Raw genomic sequence first — 23,570 nt, 5'->3', positions numbered from 1 at the left:
GCCACCAGAGTAGAGATACGCCCGTGGCGACAATCTCACCCTGTGGTGAATCTGCAGATGCGAGCCCGACCACTGTGCGAGCACATCCAGTTGAAATGGACGTGAGTGAAATCTTCCGAACTGAAGCGCTTCGAAAGCCGCCACCATTGTGCCTAAGAGGCGAATGCACAAATGTACCGAGACTGTGCGTGGCTTGAGCACTAATTGTACCAGATGACGAATAATCTGTACTTTCTGTTCTGGTAGGTAAATTCTTTGATTTACCGTATCGAGAATCATACCTAGGAATTTAAGTCGTTGAGACGGAATTAGATGTGATTTCTTGAAGTTGACAATCCACCCGTGGTGAACCAGTACATTGTACGTTAGCAACGCATGTTGGAGGAGCATCTGTTGAGACGGAGCTTTGATGAGCAGATCGTCTAAGTATGGAACTATTGTCACTCCCAGGGATCTGAGATGAGCTATTATCACAGATATCACTTTGGTGAATACCCAAGGCGCTGACGAGAGGCCAAACGGTAGAGCCTGAAACTGGTAATGGTTCTGGCGTATTGCAAAACGCAAGAACCTCTTATGAGGTGGCCAAATCGGAATGTGTAAGTACGCATCCTTGAGATCTAGCGCAATCATGGATTCCTGTGGCTCTAAACCTGCAATTACTGACCGCAGAGATTCCATCTTGAATCTGTAGTAAGTGACGTACTGATTGAGACCCTTTAAGTTCAATATTGGACTGATGGAGCCATCCGGCTTCGGTACCACAAACAGACTGGAATAATACCCCTGACCCTGTTGTTGTACCGGGACCTGAATCAAAACTGCTGAATCCAGTAGGGACTGAATGCCAATTAGCAGAACCGCCCTCTTGTCGTCCGAGAGAGGTAGTCCTGTCTTGAAAAACCGCAGTGGCGGAAGACAGTCGAACTCTATTTTGTAACCTTTTAACACTAAATTGCGGATCCACCCATCTGTGGATGTCTGGAACCACGCCAAATGGAACGTCTGAAGGCGTGCTCCCACAATTGGAGATCCGAGATGGGCTGGGAGCCCGTCATGCCACTGGGTTGTCGGTGACCGTAGCGTCCTGATGACTGGTGTTGGTTTGTTGGAAACCACGTCCTCGACCTCGTCTACCAGGCGTGGCTGTTCCTCTGCCACACCCGCGAAAGGGCTGAGGTCTAAAGGATTTGAACGCAGGTCCAGAGTATCTCCGTCTTGGTACTGTTGGGAGGCCAATGGTAAGAAAACAGACTTTCCTCTCGTGGCCTCAGAAATCCATTTGTCCAATTCAGGACCAAACAACTTCTCGCCACCGTAAGGTAACGCCTCTATACCTCTTTTGACCTCCACTTGCCAAGACCGCAGCCAGAGTGCTCGTCGTACTGTAACCAGTGACGATAAAATGCGAGAAGTGAGCTGACAGACGTCAGTAGAAGCTGTACATAGATACTCCGCAGCCTCACAGATTTGATCAGCAAGAAGTATAAGGTGATCGTCATATGTAGGGCAGACTTGAGTTCTGTTATCCATACTATGAGCGCCTTAGTGACCCAAATGCCAACCAACCCAGGTCTCAGCAGCACTCCTGCTGCTATATACATGGACTTGAGCTTAGTTTCTATTTTGCGGTCTGAAGGGTCTTTAAGCATAGTGGCAGTTGGCACTGGTATGGTTAATTTTTTTGTAAGTTTAGACACAGACGAATTAACCATAGGTGGATTCTCCCAGGTACATGTCACAGAGTCTGGAAACGGGTAACTAGACTTAAATCTGCGAGGTATAGAAAACAGTTTATCTGGATTCTTTCGTGTTTCTACTAACATCTTATTAAGAGACTCCGAAACAGGAAAACACATTGGAGATCTCTGTCGTAAACTTCAGAGACTGACGCACCGCTCTGATGAGATTATCAATGCCTGGGCTGTTAAAATCATCACTATCTGACTGCTGGTCCACTTCGCCCTCCTCACCCTCATCTTGCACAGTGAGGTCTGGCATGGAATCATCAGAATGCAGCATAGCAGAAACTGGTAAATCATACGAAAAAATGATATTTATCCCGTCTACCCAAAATGGATTTGGACTTTTGGCAAGGCTGAGACGCCTCCGGTAGTTCTGCCGGTCTCACCCTAGACTCAGATCTTGCCGCTTCCCGCTCTTTTCGAGCGGCGGTCAATTCTGATTGCAACCCAGCCAGTACATTGGCTAGCATTTCCCATGGAGGGTCTGGGGAGGAAACTGGCTTTAAAACCGGAGCAGAAATTGTATTCGTAGCTGAATTCACAAAACATACTGTACATGTGGTAGATCCATCCGGTAACACACTCTTACAGACATTGCAGTGAAACTGCTTTTTAGTTTTTGCTGGTGCCTTACTCATTATGCAGACAGACAATACAATACACAAAAACAGACAACTTGCACGACTCAGTCAAATAGTACTAAGGTGTGTGTGATATATATATATATATATATATATATATATATATATATATATATATCTGGCCAAGTGCAGTACACGTGGCCAGTACTATGAAATGTGATCCCAAATTCCCACTAACACCCCTGCGCCTCCGGTGGAGTAGAGATTTAGGACAGGAACGTTCTGGAATCACAACAGGAAGAACAGGAAGAATGGTTAAAATTGCCCCCATGCCATGCTTACAGTATAATCACAGTACAGGTTATAATCTTTTGAAACAGATAAAGAACCTGGGATAGTGGTAACAAAAGCCTAATAGCCTATGCTTTCCTATATTATCTATGCAGCCTAGCATACTGGGGCTGCTCCCCCCCCCCCCCCCCCGTGCAGCTGCGTGTGCTGTGAGCTTCCCCCCCCCCCCCTATGTGTACTGGAACACCAGGAGCATGTAAAAGGGCCGGGGAGCGGGAGCCGGGGAACGGCCAGCGGGAGCCGGATAGCGGGAGCCGGAGGACGGCCAGCGGGCGCCGGGGAACGGACAGCGGGAGCCGGGGGAGCGCGCTCCATAGAGCCGTTGAAGCGGCTCTATGAATAAAAGACCTGCGGGCGGCGTGGCTCTGAGCAGCGGCGGCGGGCGGCTTACATTGCGGCGGGCGGCTTATATTGCCACTCTCAGAAAGTGTCCCCACACAGCGGGGCGGCAGCGTGAGCTGACCGCCCCGTCCCCCAACATACCTGGACGCCTGTGGTGAGGCTATGACGGGGCTTCTCTGTAAGCACCGTCCAGCCTTTTCTGCAGGATGTCTGCTCTGGCTGTGAGGGTGCTCTTTTAGAGAGGACCGACACGCCACAGCTGCTTGTAGCAGTTTCCACTATCCCGTACCCTCGCCTTTTGGAAGGGGGGAAGGGATGCGGAAAAAATTCAAAAATCAAAAATATAATAAAAATAAAAATATATTCAAAAGAAGTGTGGACGAGCCACACAAGACTGTTGCTACGATGAGCACAGAAAAAACACTGAGGTACTCTGGGATATGGAGGGGTGGAGTGTTCTAAATTTAAATATTCAGTGCCCTGTTCCTGCGGAAGCCGTCCATATCCCAAGAGTACTCCAGTGACCCCTAGTGGATGAAAAAGAAAAAGACGACGCACAACCACCATCCGGAGTATCTCAGATACGTCTTGTGTCCTCCCCTCCGTATGTGGATGCAGACGCTCGCTGTGCGAGGATACATGTGTACAGCTCCATGACCGTACACCACACTGCTCCTGGTAGCATCTGTGTGCCGGAACGGAGACATGGGTCCACTGACACGTATGTAAGAACAATCAGAGAATGTAAAACGCTTGGTCGGCGTCTAGTTGTCTGTACACGGTCAGACATCTCACCTGACGACCAGCCGTCTCCCGGTGTATCCTCTTTCTCCAGTTTCCAGGCTCACCTGTCCGATGACGGCGCCCTTTCACCCTATAGGTAACTTACGGTGGTGCATTATTCCTATACAATACTAGATATGTGCAAACTCATACTATATACTCAGCCAACCTCTGACTCTGGCAGGGCACGATGGAACTTGTAGTTCTACAGCAAGCTGCGTAGCATGGTAACACAGCAAAGTCTGTAGCGCAGGTTATACAATAGTACGCACACAAGGGCAGCACATCAGCCATGGTTTAATACTTTAATATCTTATAGTGTTATTACACACTGAACACGTCACTGTCACGTCATTACACGGCAACGGTCCTGATGCGTCACCTGTCGCGAGGAGGGTTTATCACCACATTAGTAATGTGCCTTTACATAGTTGTGTCACAAAGTGCAAAGCTACATGAATTCACTCCCGGCGGGTGTAATTCTACCTGTATCTGTGGCGGCCGGTGCGGAGGTATTAGCCGTGTAACGGACAAATACAGCGCTACTCATTTACACTGCTCACTCAGCCAGTGACGCCCAGCTGTGGAACTGTAAGTCCCAGCGCAGCCAGCCGGCCTCTTGGTAGAGTCTGGCAGTGACCTGGGACCCTGCACTGATGTACACGAGAGCAAGGGGGCATTATCAGACAGCAGGTGTGTACACTGCACCGGTCACATGATGACAATACACATTACTCCTTTACAGCGTATAACAGAGGGCCACAGTCGCACTGCCCATACTCCCTAATGAAAGGGAAGGGAACCCTCCCGCTGAGACTCCCGGGTGCTCCGAGAACGCCGTGCACCACGGCAGAGAATCTGGGGGAAGGATTTCATACATAATCTCCAAGGCATTCCGCCAGCAGCTCCTGTGGAGCTTGGTTCAGTCTATTTACCCCCTCCTGTAGATGTGGACTGCCCCTCCTGGGGCTGGGTAGGAAATACAGAGTGACAGGAACCCAGCTCCAGGAGTGGAGCTCCGAAATATGGTCCCAGTTACAGGACAACGTACAGGTACAGATCCAACGCTCGGCTGTCGTTACAATGTGGCCCGGTCCCCGGGAACAGAGAGCAGTGGGCTTGTTGCATTGAGTCTGTTCGTCGGTTCCCTCTGGGACCAGCACTGTAGTGTTCTACTCGGAGTTCCAGACTCCTAGACAATGGAGGCAGCCATTTTGTAACCTTAGACAATGTTTATCCTAATGAGTCGCTGGATCCTAGAGACATCACTGTGGCAGGAGTCGCTCCGTGACCTGAAAGGTTGCGTTCTCATGAATGCAAAACAGCCGGCTGTACCGGGAGGAGGTGAAAGGTGCACATGACAAGTAGCAGCCAGAGGGGTAGCTGCCCGCTCAGGAGTGGAGGGAAGGTCACAGAGGCTGGCCGCTCCAGGCTCCATCCGCCGCCCCGCCTCCTCTCTCCACACCCTGCAGGATGTCCTCTACCACGTGTACTCGGCTGTGCATGCGTAGCTGGGACTTATATATGAACGTCCGGTCACAGCGCGTGCACTGGTGGGGCCGGTCCCCGGCCATGTGGGTGCGCTGGTGCCTGTTGAGGTCGGAATTTTGGCTGAAGCTCTTGGGGCACATGTTGCACTTGTGGGGTTTCTCCCCGGTGTGGGTCCGGCGGTGGTGGATGAGGTTGGAGCTGTGTGTGAAGGTCTTGCCACACTCTGTGCACTGGAAGGGCCTCTCCCCGGTGTGGGTGCGCTGGTGGTCCTTCAGCTGGGTGCTGCGACTGAAGCTCTTGGGACACCTCAGGCACTGGTAGGGTCGCTCCCCGGTGTGCGTCCTCTGGTGCTCCCTCAGCTGTGTGCTGCGCAAGAAACTCTTCTCGCAATATGGACATTTATACTGTTTGACCCCATCCATGGCGGTGGCCAGACCTTCCTGGAAACTGCCGGCAACAACGGGGAGCCCCCAGTCTATAGCGAAGAGATGGGCGCCCTCTTCCGTGGTGACCAATGGCGGCTGCTGAACATGGAGACACGGCAATGTTCCCCCCAGCCGAGCATGCTTCTCTTTCTCCTCATCAAAGTACCGCAACAGGTTCCCCACCACCACCTCCGGTAGCGGCTGACTGGCTTCTATGGGCTGGCCGTGTGGGAGGACATCTGTGTGGGGGGAAAGCGGGAGATTTAGTATGGCTGAGAAAGATACAGAGACAAGAGCAGAACCAGGATTGTGTGGCAAATCTACATTATTGCTACACGGAGCGGAATCACCCTTATGTCCTACATTACAGCTACACGGAGGATCCTAATAGGGTCACCCTGAGCCAGCTCCTACCAGGGCCCCGCACACATATCTGCCGGGGCCCAGGTCACCCTAATGTTCTATACCACTGCTACATGGAGTATCATAGTAGGGTCACCCTGAGCCAGCTCCTACCAGGGCCCCTCACTAATATCTGCCAGGTCAGAGGGTCATAACAGGGTCAACCTGAGCCAGTGCCCATCAGGGCCCCTCACCAATATCTGCCTGGGCCCGGGTCACCCTTGTGTTCTACATCACTGCTACACAGAGGATTGTAGCTGGGTCACCCTGAGGCAGAGCCCATCACTCACATCTACCGGGGGCCGTGTCATCTTATGATCTACATCACTGCTACACGGAGCGGGGTCACCCTGAGCCAGTGCCCATCATGGCCCCCCTCATATCTGCCAGGTCCTGGGTCATCTTATCTTCTACATCACTGCTACATGGAGGATCATAGCAGGATCACCCTGAGCCAGCACCCATTGGGCCCCTCATTCATATCTGCTGGAACCCGGTCACCATTATGTTCTATATTACTGCTACACTGAGGGTGAAAGAGGGGTCACCCTGAGCCAGCGCACATCATGGCCCCTCATTCATATCTGCTGGAACCCGGGTCACCCTTCTGTTCTATATTACTGCTACACTGAGGGTGAAAGAGGGGTCACCCCGAGCCAGCGCACATCATGGCCCCTCATTCATATCTGCTGGAACCCGGGTCACCCTTCTGTTCTATATTACTGCTACACTGAGGGTGAAAGAGGGGTCAGCCTGAGCCAGTGCAAATCATGGCCCCTCATTCATATCTGCTGGAACCCGGGTCACCCTTCTGTTCTATATTACTGCTACACTGAGGGTGAAAGAGGGGTCACCCTGAGCCAGCGCACATCATGGCCCCTCATTCATATCTGCTGGATCCCGGGTCACCCTTCTGTTCTATATTACTGCTACACTAAGGGCGAAAGAGGGGTCACCCTGAGCCAGCGCACATCATGGCCCCTCATTCATATCTGCTGGAACCCGGGTCACCCTTCTGTTCTATATTACTGCTACACTGAGGGTGAAAGAGGGGTCACCCTGAGCCAGCGCACATCATGGCCCCTCATTCATATCTGCTGGATCCCGGGTCACCCTTCTGTTCTATATTACTGCTACACTAAGGGTGAAAGAGGGGTCACCCTGAGCCAGCGCACATCATGGCCCCTCATTCATATCTGCTGGAACCCGGGTCACCCTTCTGTTCTATATTACTGCTACACTGAGGGACATAGCAGGGTCACCCTGAGCCTATGTAGTATTATATTATTTTCAAAATAAACTATTTAAATATATTTTCAAAAATACATTATTCACTTTATTTAGAAAAAAAAAAACAATTTGACAGATTTTTTTGTGGGGAAACATTCTCGGTTAAAGGGTTAATTGTCTCCTTCCCAAAAGAACTATGAAACAAAGCTTAGTGTATATGTTTTTGAAAATGTGATAAGGAATAGACCCCTATGTACTAAGCCTGCGCGAGAAAGATCAAGTGGGCGGGAATAAAACACCAGCCAATCAGATCTTTGCTGTCATGTCACAGACTTTGAAAAATGACAGAAGCTGGTTGGTTGGTGCTTCATCTCTCTCCGAGGCTTAGTGCATAGGGCTAATAGATTGCAAGCTCTCTCTGTAAAGCGCCTTTCTCACCGGAAAGGTGCGCCTCATTCACATAAATATAACTGGGAGCGACAAAACTACTTTGTTACACAACGATTCATTGGATGTGTGACATTTATACATCGGTGTGCGACTGAGTCTGCATAGGAAGCGCTGCAGATTTTCCTCTCGCCCCTAGGGCACTGTGAGGGGGGTTTCACGGTGTCTGCACAATTTCCTCTCGGAGCAGCTCAGCTGCGGCGGGCGTCTCGCGCTGATGGTCGGTGTACGAGGACACATCTCCATACAATTATTATTATTATGTAAAAGGGTCATGCACCTATAGCCTTGCAGTGGATGAAACCGAGCCGCTACGTCACGCTCCTGTGTGCGGTGTAAGGGGTGGGAACACTAAAGGGAATACTCGGAATACTGTCCCGGGACTTTAACTGGCTTATGTAATGAGGCAGAGCTCACCAGTTCATTCAGTTCCATTGTTTGCTCTCTCTTCCCCAGAATCCCTGCATCTCCTCGTAGAGCTTCCAGTGGGAATGAAGCCCGACAGGGGGCAACTGGACATGACTGGGGGAAAAGCCCAGTTTATAAAGGACAGAAGATATAACTGGGACAGCACAGAGCTATGCCTGGGGGGAAGGGGGCCACACCGAAGGACTAGTAGTGACGTGTGTGTCATTGTCACACAGAAGGAATAGTTACTGAGGTGACGCTGTGTCCCCTGGGGCTACAGGGAAATTAGAGTGTAAGCTCACAGCAGACAGGAGCGGATATTCTCCGTTCTGTAGTGTACTGTATACAGCAGAGTAATAATGCTACTAAGTCACTTCTATACACATGTATACCTAAATAACTACACCTCCTGCCCCGGGCGACACGCAGATCTGTCAGCAGTCAGACGGCACACATGTACAGCGCACGGAACGCCGGATGGATACCGGGAAGCCTGCAGCCCGCTGGGCCCCATTCCTACCTGTGTAACTTGTGGTATATTGCTTTTCTTAAATATGCAAAACAGACTCAGTGGCTTGTCAGCGGCTAACCTCTACGTCTGCTGAGCCTTTATGTTCGGAGGCACATGTGGATGGAAGCCCATGAAGTGCTGAAGGTCATGTCACATTTATACAACAGCCACTTTCAGGTTTATTTTGCACATTTAACAAAATCAAATTAAGAAAACAACTAGGGACAGATAAACGTGGCTGCAGGACATACATGGAATGTACTAAAACGTGGCTGCAGGACATACATGGAACGTACAGATGGGTCCACATTTATCTTGACCTTTAATAGGATAAACTGAGACTAGCCAGTCGGACTTAATCCCCTGCTGTATTGTTCTCTGTATTGTATTGCAGCTGAGAACAATAGATGAAGGGTTTATGCTAATAAATCATGTTGTGCCTAGGCGCAGAAAACTAGTCAAGTTAACCGTGGACCCATCTGTAGTAAACGTGGCTGCAGGACATACATGGAACGTACTAAAACGTGGCTGCAGGACATACATGGAACATACTGAAACGTGGCTGTTGAACATACGTGGAACATACTTAAACGTGGCTGCGGGTCATACGTGGGACAACATGCCCAAACGTGGCTGCGGGTCATGCATGGAACATACTGAAACGTGGCTACAGGACATACATGGAACATACTGAAACAGGCTGCAGGACATACGTGGGACAATATACTGAAACGTGGCTGCGGGACAACACACTGTAACGTGGCTGCGGGATATACGTGGGACAACATACTGAAACGTGGCTGTGGGACAACATACTGAAACGTGGCTGTGGGACAACATACTGAAACGTGGCTGTGGGACAACATACTGAAACATGGCTGTGGGACAACATACTGAAACGTGGCTGTGGGACAACATACTGAAACGTGGCTGTGGGACAACATACTGAAACGTGGCTGTGGGACAACATACTGAAACGTGGCTGTGGGACAACATACTGAAACATGGCTGTGGGACAACATACTGAAACGTGGCTGCGGGACATACGTGGACAACATACAGAAACAATTGCTTCTACTAATGTTATTTCATACACACACACAATGAAACCAGGTATTACACAGCTCACAGAGCAGCGTCACGCCATCCTCATCCCCATGCAATGCTCACCTCATACAGCCAGGCCGCCCACTCTGCTTTCAGCACATACAGGGGATACCATGCAGCCACAGACTGGATGCGGAGGGCCCTGCCCTTTCCCTGCGGCTCGTGTGTAACACTGTATACCTGTACTGCAGTTGTGGCCGGCACAGGACCCGTAATGGACTAAACTAGAAATAATAAAAATGAACCTATCTATAATAAATATGGTGGTCTCCTGCCACCCTCAGTCCAGTCCAGCTACTGAGAGCAGGTCTCGTGCGCTCGTTATCGGTCATCCACAGCACCGACGCCGGACAGCCAGTCATCAGAGCGGTCCTCTCCTAATCCGGCTGCGGGGAAGAAGCTGCGGTGGATGTTGTGGGCTTTCTTGAAGCTGTCCAGCCAGCCGTTGGAGGCTTTAAAGTCTCGGATGCCCAGGTCTTGGGCGATCTGCAGGGCCTTCTCCCGGACGATGCGGCCGGACAAGGTGACGTCGGTGTCGCGGACGGAGAGCAGCCACTCCCACACGGCAGAGTTCAGCCGGTCGTTGGTAGTCCGCCGCCGCCGCCTGATGCGGTCTCCGCTGACGTTGTTCTGCAGGGCGCTCAGCAGCTCTTCCCTGCGCTTGATGATCTGCACGATCTGGGCGCGGCTGACGCCGAACTGCGTGGCCAGGGACCCCACCGACTCGTTATTCTCGTAGGCACAGAGGACCATGATCTTGTCTCTCAGCTTCAGCCCGTTGCGCTTGTGGACGGTCAGCTTCTCGCGGGAGGTCTTGGGCGGTGTCTCGGTCTCTGGCGGCTGGGTCCCTCCAGTGCAGGCGGGCTGGCTCGGTGCTGGAAGGGACAGGAATGAACCAGGTTACAGGTCTGTGAGCCGGAGGAGAATCTGGATCCATCCCATCCAAAAGCTGAGGACAAGCTAGAACCCAGCACCGGCAGTGACAGGAAACCAGTTCTTCCCAGTGTCAAATATGACCCAATGACCCTCAGCGGCCCCGCCCCACAAACGCAGCCGCACTATCATCACAGACCTGGCCGCCGTCCGTCTACAGCCGCCGAGCCTGGCTATACCACTCATATAATAACACAGGAATCCCACCAATCCCCGGAGAGTGTCTGACACCCCCCACGCCACCGGCCACGGAGTAACCACCACAGAGTAACCCATTCACCCCCCATATACAATGTGACCCGTTCACACCCTCCGTACACAATGTGACCCGCTCACACCCACCATACACGCTCACTGGGTACAGCTGGCACACACACATTAACCTTGGCATGCTGGCAGACTACAGAAACACAGAGAGAGATGTGAAGAGCAGTGCGCCCCCTGCTGTGCAATGTCACTATTACTATGTGCTGTGACTGGTCTGTTATATACTAATAGAAGTGTTCCAAGCTACTCTCAGTAATACTAGAATAATATATTATTCCAATGTATGGTGTGATTCATTCACCATAGTGCAACGTGCCACGTGATCCGGTTGGGGGGCGGACACGCGGCGAGGATAGAGGATACTCCAGGTGGCTCCGCCTCCACGACGCTACTGGCTCTCCATACTGTACTGTATAGGAGGTCACCATCTGCAAGGACATTTTCTCCCTCCCTCCTCTCCTTCTCTTCCTCCTGTCTTCATCTCACCATCTGCTTGCCATCTCCACTACATTCTAGGGATGGCCATTGACCATTGATGCTTAACAACCATCCATGGTTCGTAACGGAAGGTCTTGCCATAGATGGTGAAGATCCTATGGATGGCTTCCCGTCAGGGATACCCCGTCACACACGCACGGTAGCACGGAGCTTAGCATTGCTCCGTATCTCTAAGCCCCAACCCTGGATCAGGCAGGCTCCCATCGTGCTCCCAACAATTGCTGGCCACCAAGGGTTAATCACAGATACCACCATCGATGGTCAACCCAATCCTATTTTCTCCCATCTTCTTTGCTTCTACCTGTCCCTCTCTTCCAATTGTCCTCCTCCCACACATCCTTAAGAAACCCGCATTTGACTCTTTAATTGCTGCGTTATATTTCGTATCCCATGTGCCACCAAGCAGAGGATGGTCCAGCTCTGACCCCACATTCCTCTCCTCCTACTCCCAATAGCCATACCGTGGGACAAGGTCCGCTAGCTGGGTGCCACCCTGCATCCTTCACATTCACAGTATCTCCCACTCCTGCCATTTCCACATCCCCCAGCATCAGGTCCTTTCACACCCCGATGACACTGAGATGCTCCCCCACGCACTCACCATTCCCTGCCTCCAATACTGTAACCTCCTCCTCCTCTCACCCACACTCACCTTTCCTCTCTTCAGTCCATCCTGATCTTCCTGCAGACTCTCTATCAGTCTCCCTGGTGTATGATAACATACCATCAGAGCCCCCCACTCACCTCTCCATCCTGATCTCCCTGCAGACTATCAGTCTCCCTGGTGTATGATAACCCACCATCAGAGCCCCCCACTCACCTCTCCATCCTGAACTCCTTGCAGACTCTCTATCAGACTCTCTGGTGCACTAACATACCATCAGAGCCCCCCACTCACCTCTCCATCCTGATCTCCCTGCAGACTCTCTATCAGTCTCCCTGGTGCATGATAACATACCATCAGAGCCCCCCACTCACCTCTCCATCTTGATCTCCCTGCAGACTCTCTATCAGTCTCCCTGGTGCACTAACATACCATCAGAGCCCCCCACTCACATCTCCATCCTGAACTCCCTGCAGACTCTCTAGTGCACTAACACACCATCAGAGCCCCCCACTCACCTCTCCATCCTGATCTCCCTGCAGACTCTCTATCAGTCTCCATAGTGTATAACACACCATCAGAGCCCCCCACGCACCTCTCCATCCTGATCTCCCTGCAGACTCTCTATCAGTCTCCCTGGTGTATGATAACATACCATCAGAGCCCCCCACGCACCTCTCCATCCTGATCTCCCTGCAGACTCTCTATCAGTCTCCCTGGTGCATGATAACATACCATCAGAGTCCCCCACTCACCTCTCCATCCTGAACTCCCTGCAGACTCTCTATCAGACTCTCTGGTGCACTAACATACCATCAGAGCCCCCACTCACCTCTCCATCCTGAACTCCCTGCAGACTATCAGTCTCCCTGGTGTATGATAACCCACCATCAGAGCCCCCCACTCACCTCTCCATCCTGATCTCCCTGCAGACTCTCTATCAATCTCCCTGGTGCACTAACATACCATCAGAGCCCCCACTCACCTCTCCATCCTGAAATCCCTGCAGACTCTCTATCAGTCTCCCTGGTGCATGATAACACACCATCAGAGCCCCCTACTCACCTCTCCATCCTGATCTCCCTGCAGACTCTCTATCAGTCTCCCTGGTGTATGATAACACACCATCAGAGCCCACCACTCACCTCTCCATCCTGATCTCCCTGCAGACTCTCTATCAGTCTCCCTGGTGTATGATAACATACCATCAGAGCCCACCACTCACCTCACCATCCTGAACTCCTTGCAGACTCTCTATCAGTCTCCCTGGTGCACTAACATACCATCAGAGCCCCTCACTCACCTCTCCATCCTGATCTCCCTGCAGACTCTCTATCAGTCTCCCTGGTGTATGATAACATACCATCAGAGCCCCTCACTCACCTCTCCATCCTGATCTCCCTGCAGACTCTCTATCAGTCTCCCTGGTGTATGATAACATACCATCAGAGCCCCCCACTCACCTCTCCATCCTGATCTCCCTGCAGACTCTCTATCAGCCTCCCTGGTGCATGATAACCCACCATCAGAGCCCCCCACTCATCTCTCCATCCTGAAATCCCTGCAGACTATCAGTCTCCCTGGTGTATGATAACCCACCATCAGAACCCCCCACTCACCTCACCATCCTGAACTCCTTGCAGACTCTCTATCAGTCTCCCTGGTGTATGATAACATACCATCAGAGCCCCCCACTCACCTCTCCATCCTGATCTCCCTGCAGACTCTCTATCAGTCTCCCTGGTGTATAACACACCATCAGAGCCCCTCACTCACCTCTCCATCCTGATCTCCCTGCAGACTCTCTATCAGTCTCCCTGGTGTATGATAACATACCATCAGAGCCCCCACTCACCTCTCCATCCTGATCTCCCTGCAGACTCTCTATCAGTCTCCCTTGTGTATGATAACATACCATCAGAGCCCCCCACTCACATCTCCATCCTGAAATCCCTGCAGACTATCAGTCTCCCTGGTGTATGATAACATACCACCAGAGCCCCCCACTCACCTCTCCATCCTGATCTCCCTGCAGACTTTCTATCAGTCTCCTGGTGTATAACACACCATCAGAGCCCCCCACTCACCTCTCCATCCTGATCTCCCTGCAGACTTTCTATCAGTCTCCCTGGTGTATGATAACATACCATCAGAGCCCCCCACTCACCTCTCCATCCTGATCTCCCTGCAGACTTTCTATCAGTCTCCTGGTGTATAACACACCATCAGAGCCCCCCACTCACCTCTCCATCCTGATCTCCCTGCAGACTTTCTATCAGTCTCCCTGGTGTATGATAACATACCATCAGAGCCCCCCACTCACCTCTCCATCCTGATCTCCCTGCAGACTTTCTATCAGTCTCCTGGTGTATAACACACCATCAGAGCCCCCCACTCACCTCTCCATCCTGATCTCCCTGCAGACTTTCTATCAGTCTCCCTGGTGTATGATAACATACCATCAGAGCCCCCCACTCACCTCTCCATACTGATCTCCCTGCAGACTCTCTATCAGTCTCCCTGGTGTATGATAACATACCATCAGAGCCCCCACTCACCTCTCCATCCTGAACTCCTTGCAGACTCTCTATCAGTCTCCCTGGTGTATGATAACCCACCATCAGAGCCCCCCACTCACCTCTCCATCCTGAACTCCTTGCAGACTCTCTATCAGTCTCCCTGGTGCACTAACATACCATCAGAGCCCCCCACTCACCTCTCCATCCTGAAATCCCTGCAGACTCTCTATCAGTCTCCCTGGTGTATGATAACATACCATCAGAGCCCCCCACTCACCTCTCCATCCTGAACTCCTTGCAGACTCTCTACCAGTCTACCTGGTGTATGATAACATACCATCAGAGCCCACCACTCACCTCTCCATCCTGATCTCCCTGCAGACTCTCTATCAGTCTCCCTGGTGCAAGATAATCCACCATCAGAGCCCCTCACTCACCTCTCCATCCTGAAATCCCTGCAGACTATCAGTCTCCCTGGTGCATGATAACATACCATCAGAGCCCCCCACTCACCTCTCCATTCTTGACTTGCTATTCTAACCACTTTATCCTTCACCTGATAACCCCCCAGTAGGTAAGCTCTCAGGGGCAGGACCCTCCGCCCTTCTGTTCCTCCCTTGTCACTATACATGTCCCCTGTGCTCCTTCTCTTTTGTCTCCAGGTCTGCTTAGTGACACTCCATATCATTGCGGCTGCATGTAACAACACAGGACAGGTAACACAACAGCTCCTACAATACAACTCACACACCTTCCACGGGCGGCAGTGGAGGCTCCTCTCTCAGCAGGGAGCTGGGGTCCGCGGCGACCACGCCATCTTCCTGCTTTATCCACAGGGCCAGCTCCGGATTAAACACTGCGCTGCCTGGACGAGCAGAGACAAGAAGAGATATTATATTCACAGTTATCCAATAGAAGCGCATTCCCCATATTACATATCGCAGTATGATGCCGGACCCCTCTATGCGGGGGGGGGGGGGGGGGGGGGGACAGACATCACATTGATAACAGACAGCGGGAACGCGATTACGCACTGGAATCTGCGCGCTCCACATCCACCTTCGGCGCAGACGTCTGGCAGCTCCGCTCGTTGGTCACAGACTCCGTTTTCACCCGCAGTAAGATGTCGGGCTTGATAGGTGGAAGCCGGGTCACGGGGTGGTCCGCGTTCTCTCCTGGATCGTCCATACGCACCCTCCAACCTGCAATAACCAGACTCCTGTAAGTAGGGCGATAGAGGGTCAGAGAGACGGGGAACGCACCGCCCGCCCTCCCGTACCATCCGTGGATAGCTCCTCCTTACACGCGTTGCCCGGGCTGTAACAAGGCTCCTCCGTCTGCTGGATGCGCACCAGGATCCCGGGGTTTGCAATCTCGTACCCTGCCGCAGAGAGGAAACACATGACGGAAATTAGATATCAACCACTGGAGAACGCAAGATGAGATCTAACTGCTGTAAATGAGAGCGCCACTAGCAACGCTCCCTTATACATCAGAGGGGAGAGGATTCCACAACGCACACCGGACATCCTGCTGGAAACCAGAACCAGCAGTGACTGGGAACAGAGGGTGGCAGCGGGCAGAGAGGTAACATAGGTCGGAGGATGGTTGGTTCCTGGGTGTGGGGGAACAGAGGGTGGCAGCGGGCAGAGAGGTAACATAGGTCAGGGTATGGTTGGTTCCTGGGTGTGGGAGAACAGAGGGTGGCAGCGGGCAGAGAGGTAACATAGGTCGGGGTATGGTTGGTTCCTGGGTGTGGGGGAACAGAGGGTGGCAGCGGGCAGAGAGGTAACATAGGTCGGGGTATGGTTGGTTCCTGGGTGTGGGGGAACAGAGGGTGGCAGCGGGCAGAGAGGTAACATAGGTCGGGGGATGGTTGGTTCCTGGGTGTGGGGGAACAGAGGGTGCAGCGGGCAGAGAGGTAACATAGGTCGGGGTATGGTTGGTTCCTGGGTGTGGAGGAACAGAGGGTGGCAGCGGGCAGAGAGGTAACATAGGTCGGGGGATGGTTGGTTCCTGGGTGTGGAGGAACAGAGGGTGGCAGCGGGCAGAGAGGTAACATAGGTCGGGGTATGGTTGGTTCCTGGGTGTGGAGGAACAGAGGGTGGCAGCGGGCAGAGAGGTAACATAGGTCGGGGGATGGTTGTTTCCTGGGTGTGGGGGAACAGAGGGTGCAGCGGGCAGAGAGGTAACATAGGTCGGGGTATGGTTGGTTCCTGGGTGTGGGGGAACAGAGGGTGGCAGCGGGCAGAGAGGTAACATAGGTCGGGGGATGGTTGGTTCCTGGGTGTGGGGGAACAGAGGGTGGCAGCGGGGAGCAAGGTAACATAGGTCGGGGTATGGTTGGTTCCTGGGTGTGGGGGAACAGAGGGTGGCAGCGGGCAGAGAGGTAACATAGGTCGGGGTATGGTTGGTTCCTGGGTGTGGGAGAACAGAGGGTGGCAGCGGGCAGAGAGGTAACATAGGTCGGGGGATGGTTGGTTCCTGGGTGTGGGGGAACAGAGGGTGGCAGCGGGCAGAGAGGTAACATAGGTCAGGGTATGGTTGGTTCCTGGGTGTGGGGGAACAGAGGGTGGCAGCGGGCAGAGAGGTAACATAGGTCGGGGTATGGTTGGTTCCTGGGTGTGGGGGAACAGAGGTTGGCAGCGGGCAGAGAGGTAACATAGGTCGGGGGATGGTTGGTTCCTGGGTGTGGGGGAACAGAGGGTGGCAGCGGGCAGAGAGGTAACATAGGTCGGGGTATGGTTGGTTCCTGGGTGTGGGGGAACAGAGGGTGGCAGCGGGCAGAGAGGTAACATAGGTCGGGGTATGGTTGGTTCCTGGGTGTGGGGGAACAGAGGGTGGCAGCGGGCAGAGAGGTAACATTAGGTCGGGGTATGGTTGGTTCCTGGGTGTGGGGGAACAGAGGGTGGCAGCGGGCAGAGAGGTAACATTAGGTCGGGGTATGGTTGGTTCCTGGGTGTGGGGGAACAGAGGGTGGCAGCGGGCAGAGAGGTAACATAGGTCGGGTTATGGTTGGTTCCTGGGTGTGGCGGAACAGAGGGTGGCAGCGGGCAGAGAGGTAACATAGGTCGGGTTATGGTTGGTTCCTGGGTGTGGGGGAACAGAGGGTGGCAGCGGGCAGAGAGGTAACATAGGTCGGGGGATGGTTGGTTCCTGGGTGTGGGGGAACAGAGGGTGGCAGCGGGCAGAGAGGTAACATAGGTCGGGGTATGGTTGGTTCCTGGGTGTGGGAGAACAGAGGGTGGCAGCGGGCAGAGAGGTAACATAGGTCGGGGTATGGTTGGTTCCTGGGTGTGGGGGAACAGAGGGTGGCAGCGGGCAGAGAGGTAACATAGGTCGGGGGATGGTTGGTTCCTGGGTGTGGGAGAACAGAGGGTGGCAGCGGGCAGAGAGGTAACATAGGTCGGGGGATGGTTGGTTCCTGGGTGTGGGAGAACAGAGGGTGGCAGCGGGCAGAGAGGTAACATAGGTCGGGGGATGGTTGGTTCCTGGGTGTGGGAGAACAGAGGGTGGCAGCGGGCAGAGAGGTAACATAGGTCGGGGGATGGTTGGTTCCTGGGTGTGGGGGAACAGAGGGTGGCAGCGGGCAGAGAGGTAACATAGGTCAGGGTATGGTTGGTTCCTGGGTGTGGGGGAACAGAGGGTGGCAGCGGGCAGAGAGGTAACATAGGTCGGGGGATGGTTGGTTCCTGGGTGTGGGGGAACAGAGGGTGGCAGCGGGCAGAGAGGTAACATAGGTCGGGGGATGGTTGGTTCCTGGGTGTGGGGGAACAGAGGGTGGCAGCGGGCAGAGAGGTAACATAGGTCGGGGGATGGTTGGTTCCTGGGTGTGGGGGAACAGAGGGTGGCAGCAGGCAGAGAGGTAACATAGGTCGGGGTATGGTTGGTTCCTGGGTGTGGGGGAACAGAGGGTGGCAGCGGGCAGAGAGGTAACATAGGTCGGGGGATGGTTGGTTCCTGGGTGTGGGGGAACAGAGGGTGGCAGCGGGCAGAGAGGTAACATAGGTCGGGGGATGGTTGGTTCCTGGGTGTGGGGGAACAGAGGGTGGCAGCGGGCAGAGAGGTAACATAGGTCAGGGTATGGTTGGTTCCTGGGTGTGGGGGAACAGAGGGTGGCAGCGGGCAGAGAGGTAACATAGGTCAGGGTATGGTTGGTTCCTGGGTGTGGGGGAACAGAGGGTGGCAGCGGGCAGAGAGGTAACATAGGTCGGGGGATGGTTGGTTCCTGGGTGTGGGGGAACAGAGGGTGGCAGCGGGCAGAGAGGTAACATAGGTCAGGGTATGGTTGGTTCCTGGGTGTGGGGGAACAGAGGGTGGCAGCGGGCAGAGAGGTAACATAGGTCGGGGGATGGTTGGTTCCTGGGTGTGGGGGAACAGAGGGTGGCAGCGGGCAGAGAGGTAACATAGGTTGGGGGATGGTTGGTTCCTGGGTGTGGGGGAACAGAGGGTGGCAGCGGGCAGAGAGGTAACATAGGTCGGGGGATGGTTGGTTCCTGGGTGTGGGAGAACAGAGGGTGGCAGCGGGCAGAGAGGTAACATAGGTCGGGGTATGGTTGGTTCCTGGGTGTGGGAGAACAGAGGGTGGCAGCGGGCAGAGAGGTAACATAGGTCGGGGTATGGTTGGTTCCTGGGTGTGGGGGAACAGAGGGTGGCAGCGGGCAGAGAGGTAACATAGGTCGGGGGATGGTTGGTTCCTGGGTGTGGGGGAACAGAGGGTGGCAGCGGGCAGAGAGGTAACATAGGTCGGGGGATGGTTGGTTCCTGGGTGTGGGGGAACAGAGGGTGGCAGCGGGCAGAGAGGTAACATAGGTCGGGGGATGGTTGGTTCCTGGGTGTGGGGGAACAGAGGATGGCAGCAGGTAGAGAGGTAAATTGGTCGGGGGATGGTTGGTTCCTGGGTGTGGGGGAACAGAGGGTGGCAGCGGGCAGAGAGGTAACATAGGTCGGGGGATGGTTGGTTCCTGGGTGTGGCACAGATAATGGACCTCCTCAGCACATGGAGACTCACCGAGGGCTTTGAGCGCCCCGTGGATCTCTTTCATGACGTTACGGTACAGCTTCCTCTGCCAGTCCGCCAGCAGCTCCCACTCACGCATGGAGAAGCAGACGGCCACATCGTTAAAGGTCACCGTGCCCTGAAAATACAGAGAACGCCAATCAGGATGAGAGGAAAGGAATGGCGGAGGTGGGGGGGGGGGTAGATGATACGGGCATATATACAGCTGTGATGGGGTATCTGCTACTTATATACACACTGAGTGGCCTCACTGTTACGCCCACCAGGAGATGTTCTGCAGCAGATGTGGGCTGCCTGGCTCGGTATAAGGAGGGACAGGTCTAATGACACGATGGGTACATGGCGTGGTATGACGGAAATGACGTTTGGCGAGACGGCTGCACAGGGGAATTGTTAGAGAGTGGCACAGGCAGGTGGGGGCAGCAGGCACATCACTGTGGGTGTAGGCGGGTACTGGATGATGGAAGGAGAGCAGGAGACATCGCTGCATCACATTACAGGTAATCTGAGTCAGGGAGCAGCTGGTATGGTGTCATTATACATATGGCCTGTCCGTACCCCACTGCTATCTGCTGGGTGAGACGCCAAGTGTGCACAGGACGGGACAAGTAAATGATTGGACACAGATCACATGATCAGTTACACTATGCAGATGGTGGGGTGAGGACATGGAGACAGCAGCATGTCCCCACTACCTGCGTTACACCCCAGGACCCGCCGTATCTCCATCATCTGCATCACACCCCAGGAACCGCTATATCCCCGCCACCGGCATAACACCCCAGGAACCGCCATATCCCCGCCACCCGCATCACACCTCAGGAACCGCCATATCCCCGCCACCCGCATCACACCCCAGGACCCGCCATATCCCCGCCACCCGCATCACACCCCAGGACCCGCCGTATCTCCATCATCTGCATCACACCCCAGGACCCGCCGTATCCCCAGCACCTGCATCACACCCCAGGAACCGCCATATCCCCGCCACCCGCATCACACCCCAGGACCCGCCATATCTCCATCACACGCCGGGACCCGCAGTATCTCAATAATCTGCATCACACCCCGGGACCCGCCGTATCCCCAGCACCTGCTTCACACCCCAGGAACCGCCATATTCCCGCCACCCGCGTCACACCCCAGGACCCGCCATATCTCCATAATCTGCATCACACCCCGGGACCCGCCGTATCCCCAGCACCTGCTTCACACCCCAGGAACCGCCATATTCCCGCCACCCGCGTCACACCCCAGGACCCGCCATATCTCCATCATCTGCATCACACCCCGGGACCCGCCGTATCCCCAGCACCTGCTTCATACCCCAGGAACCGTTATATTCCCGTCACCCGCGTCACACCCCAGGAACCGCCATATCTCCATCATCTGCATCACACCCCAGGACCCGCCGTATCCCCAGCACCCGCATCACACCCCTGGACCCGCCATATCCCCAGCACCTGCATCACACCCCAGGAACCGCCATATCCCCGCCACCCGCATCACACCCCAGGACCCGCCATATCTCCATCATCTGCATCACACCCCGGGACCCGCCGTATCCCCAGCACCTGCTTCATACCCCAGGAACCGTTATATTCCCGTCACCCGCGTCACACCCCAGGAACCGCCATATCTCCATCATCTGCATCACACCCCAGGACCCGCCGTATCCTAGCACCCGCATCACACCCCTGAACCCGCCATATCCCCAGCACCTGCATCACACCCCAGGAACCGCCATATTCCCGCTACCCGCATCACACCCCAGGACCCGCTGTATCCCCAGCACCCACATCCCACCCCAGGAACCGCCATATCCCTGCCACCCACATCACACCCCAGGAACCGCCGTATCCCCAGCACCTGCATCACACCCCAGGAACCGCCATATTCCCGCCACCCGCGTCACACCCCATGACCCGCCATATCTCCATCATCTGCATCACACCCCGGGACCCGCCGTATCCCCAGCACCTGCTTCACACCCCAGGAACCGCCATATTCCCATCACCCGCGTCACACCCCAGGAACCGCCATATCTCCATCATCTGCATCACACCCCAGGACCCGCCGTATCCCTGCCACCCACATCCCACCCCAGGAACCGCCATATTCCCGCCACCCGCATCACACCCCAGGACCCGCCGTAACCCCAGCACCTGCATCACACCCCAGGACCCGCCGTATCTCCACCATCTGCGTCCACCATCTGCGACCCCCATATCCCCGCCACCCACGTCACACCCCAGTAACCACCATATTCCTACCACCCACATCCCACCCCAGGAACCGCCATATCCCTGCCACCCGCATCACACCCCAGTAACCACCATATCCCTGCCACCCACATTCCACCCCAGGAACCGCCATATCCCTGCCACCCGCATCACACCCCAGGACCCGCTGTATCCCCAGCACCTGCATCACACCCCAGGAACCGCCATATTCCCGCCACCCGCATCACACCCCAGGAACCGCCGTATCCCCAGCACCTGCTTCACACCCCAGGACCCACAATATCCCTGCCACCCACATCACACCCCAGGAACCGCCGTACCCCCAGCACCTGCTTCACACCCCAGGAACCGCCATATTCCCGCCACCCGCGTCACACCCCAGGACCCGCCATATCTCCATCATCTGCATCACACCCCGGGACCCGCCGTATCCCCAGCACCTGCTTCACACCCCAGGAACCGCCATATTCCCGTCACCCGCGTCACACCCCAGGAACCGCCATATCTCCATCATCTGCATCACACACCAGGACCCGCCATATCCCTGCCACCCACATCCCACCCCAGGAACCGCCATATTCCCGCCACCCGCATCACACCCCAGGACCCGCCGTAACCCCAGCACCTGCATCACACCCCAGGACCCGCCGTATCTCCACCATCTGCGACACACCCCAGGAACCCCCATATCCCCACCACCCACGTCACACCCCAGTAACCACCATATTCCTGCCACCCACATCCCACCCCAGGAACCGCCATATCCCTGCCACCCGCATCACACCCCAGTAACCACCATATCCCTGCCACCCACATCCCACCCCAGGAACCGCCATATCCCTGCCACCCGCATCACACCCCAGGACCCGCTGTATCCCCAGCACCTGCATCACACCCCAGGAACCGCCATATTCCCGCCACCCGCATCACACCCCAGGAACCGCCGTACCCCCAGCACCTGCTTCACACCCCAGGACCCACAATATCCCTGCCACCCGCATCAAACCCCAGGAACCGCCGTACCCCCAGCACCTGCTTCACACCCCAGGACCCACCATATCCCTGCCACCCGCATCTCACCCCAGGAACCGCCGTACCCCCAGCATGCGCCTTATCCATAGTGGGCTGCTGACCCAGGTTACCCGGTATGTGATGAAGTGTCGCCAGGCTGCCCGCTCTCCGGCACCAGCACTGGGCACAGCGGGGATCAGACTGCTGACCCCCCTGTGTGTATCAGGGTGCAGGACACATACACAGCTCTGTGCTCCATAGACAGATAGAGAGATGTGTGTCTGCGTGCATGGGGCAGCACTACAACTCCCAGCAGGCCCCATCTGCCAGCCACAGGGGCATGCTGAGCCCTGCAGTCCCCGCAGCAGCAGCAGCATGCCGCCGTTACCGGGTCTCTGATCTCCTCCTCGGCCATCTCACAGCAGCGGCTCACACACAGCGGCTCCCGGTGGCTTCTTCCGGTCCCACTGGAGGTGGCCACTTCCGCTCCCCACAGCCCGGCTCCCACTCACCGCGCATGCGTGCCCGAAGTAGGGCGGGAGGGTTTCACTGCGCATGCGTGCCCGGAGCGCGGCGGCCAATTCTCTGCACGCATGCGTTTCCAACGACCTTGTGATTGCCTCTGCGCATGCGTGCCCGGAGTAGATCTGGA

The 23,570-nt window shown here is 54.8% G+C and overlaps 1 protein-coding gene across 2 annotated transcripts; it reads right to left on the bottom strand.

The window, feature by feature from the left end:
• Positions 1-4,093: 4,093 nt before the first annotated feature.
• On the bottom strand, positions 4,094-23,445 carry LOC134908813 (zinc finger protein 12-like). 2 transcript variants are annotated; one of them, XM_063914941.1, is made up of 7 exons: positions 23,307-23,445; positions 19,656-19,782; positions 15,924-16,025; positions 15,679-15,846; positions 15,396-15,509; positions 9,887-10,698; positions 5,872-5,957 (listed from the first exon to the last, which is right to left on the bottom strand). In XM_063914941.1, exons 1-6 carry the CDS (start codon positions 23,331-23,333, stop codon positions 10,145-10,147), a joined length of 1,092 nt encoding a protein of 363 aa, XP_063771011.1. In that variant the 5' UTR covers positions 23,334-23,445; the 3' UTR covers positions 5,872-5,957; positions 9,887-10,144. The 2 variants fall into 2 exon arrangements, with proteins under 2 accessions (XP_063771010.1, XP_063771011.1); XM_063914940.1 differs by lacking the exon at positions 9,887-10,698 and having other exon boundaries at positions 4,094-5,957; positions 23,307-23,441.
• Between the last annotated feature and the right edge of the window lie 125 nt (positions 23,446-23,570).

Source organism: Pseudophryne corroboree, chromosome 4 (genome assembly GCF_028390025.1).
Source record: "Pseudophryne corroboree isolate aPseCor3 chromosome 4, aPseCor3.hap2, whole genome shotgun sequence".
NCBI lineage: Eukaryota > Metazoa > Chordata > Amphibia > Anura > Myobatrachidae > Pseudophryne > Pseudophryne corroboree.
Note: the sequence above shows the minus strand (reverse complement) of the source record. Positions and strands in the feature narration are given on the sequence as shown.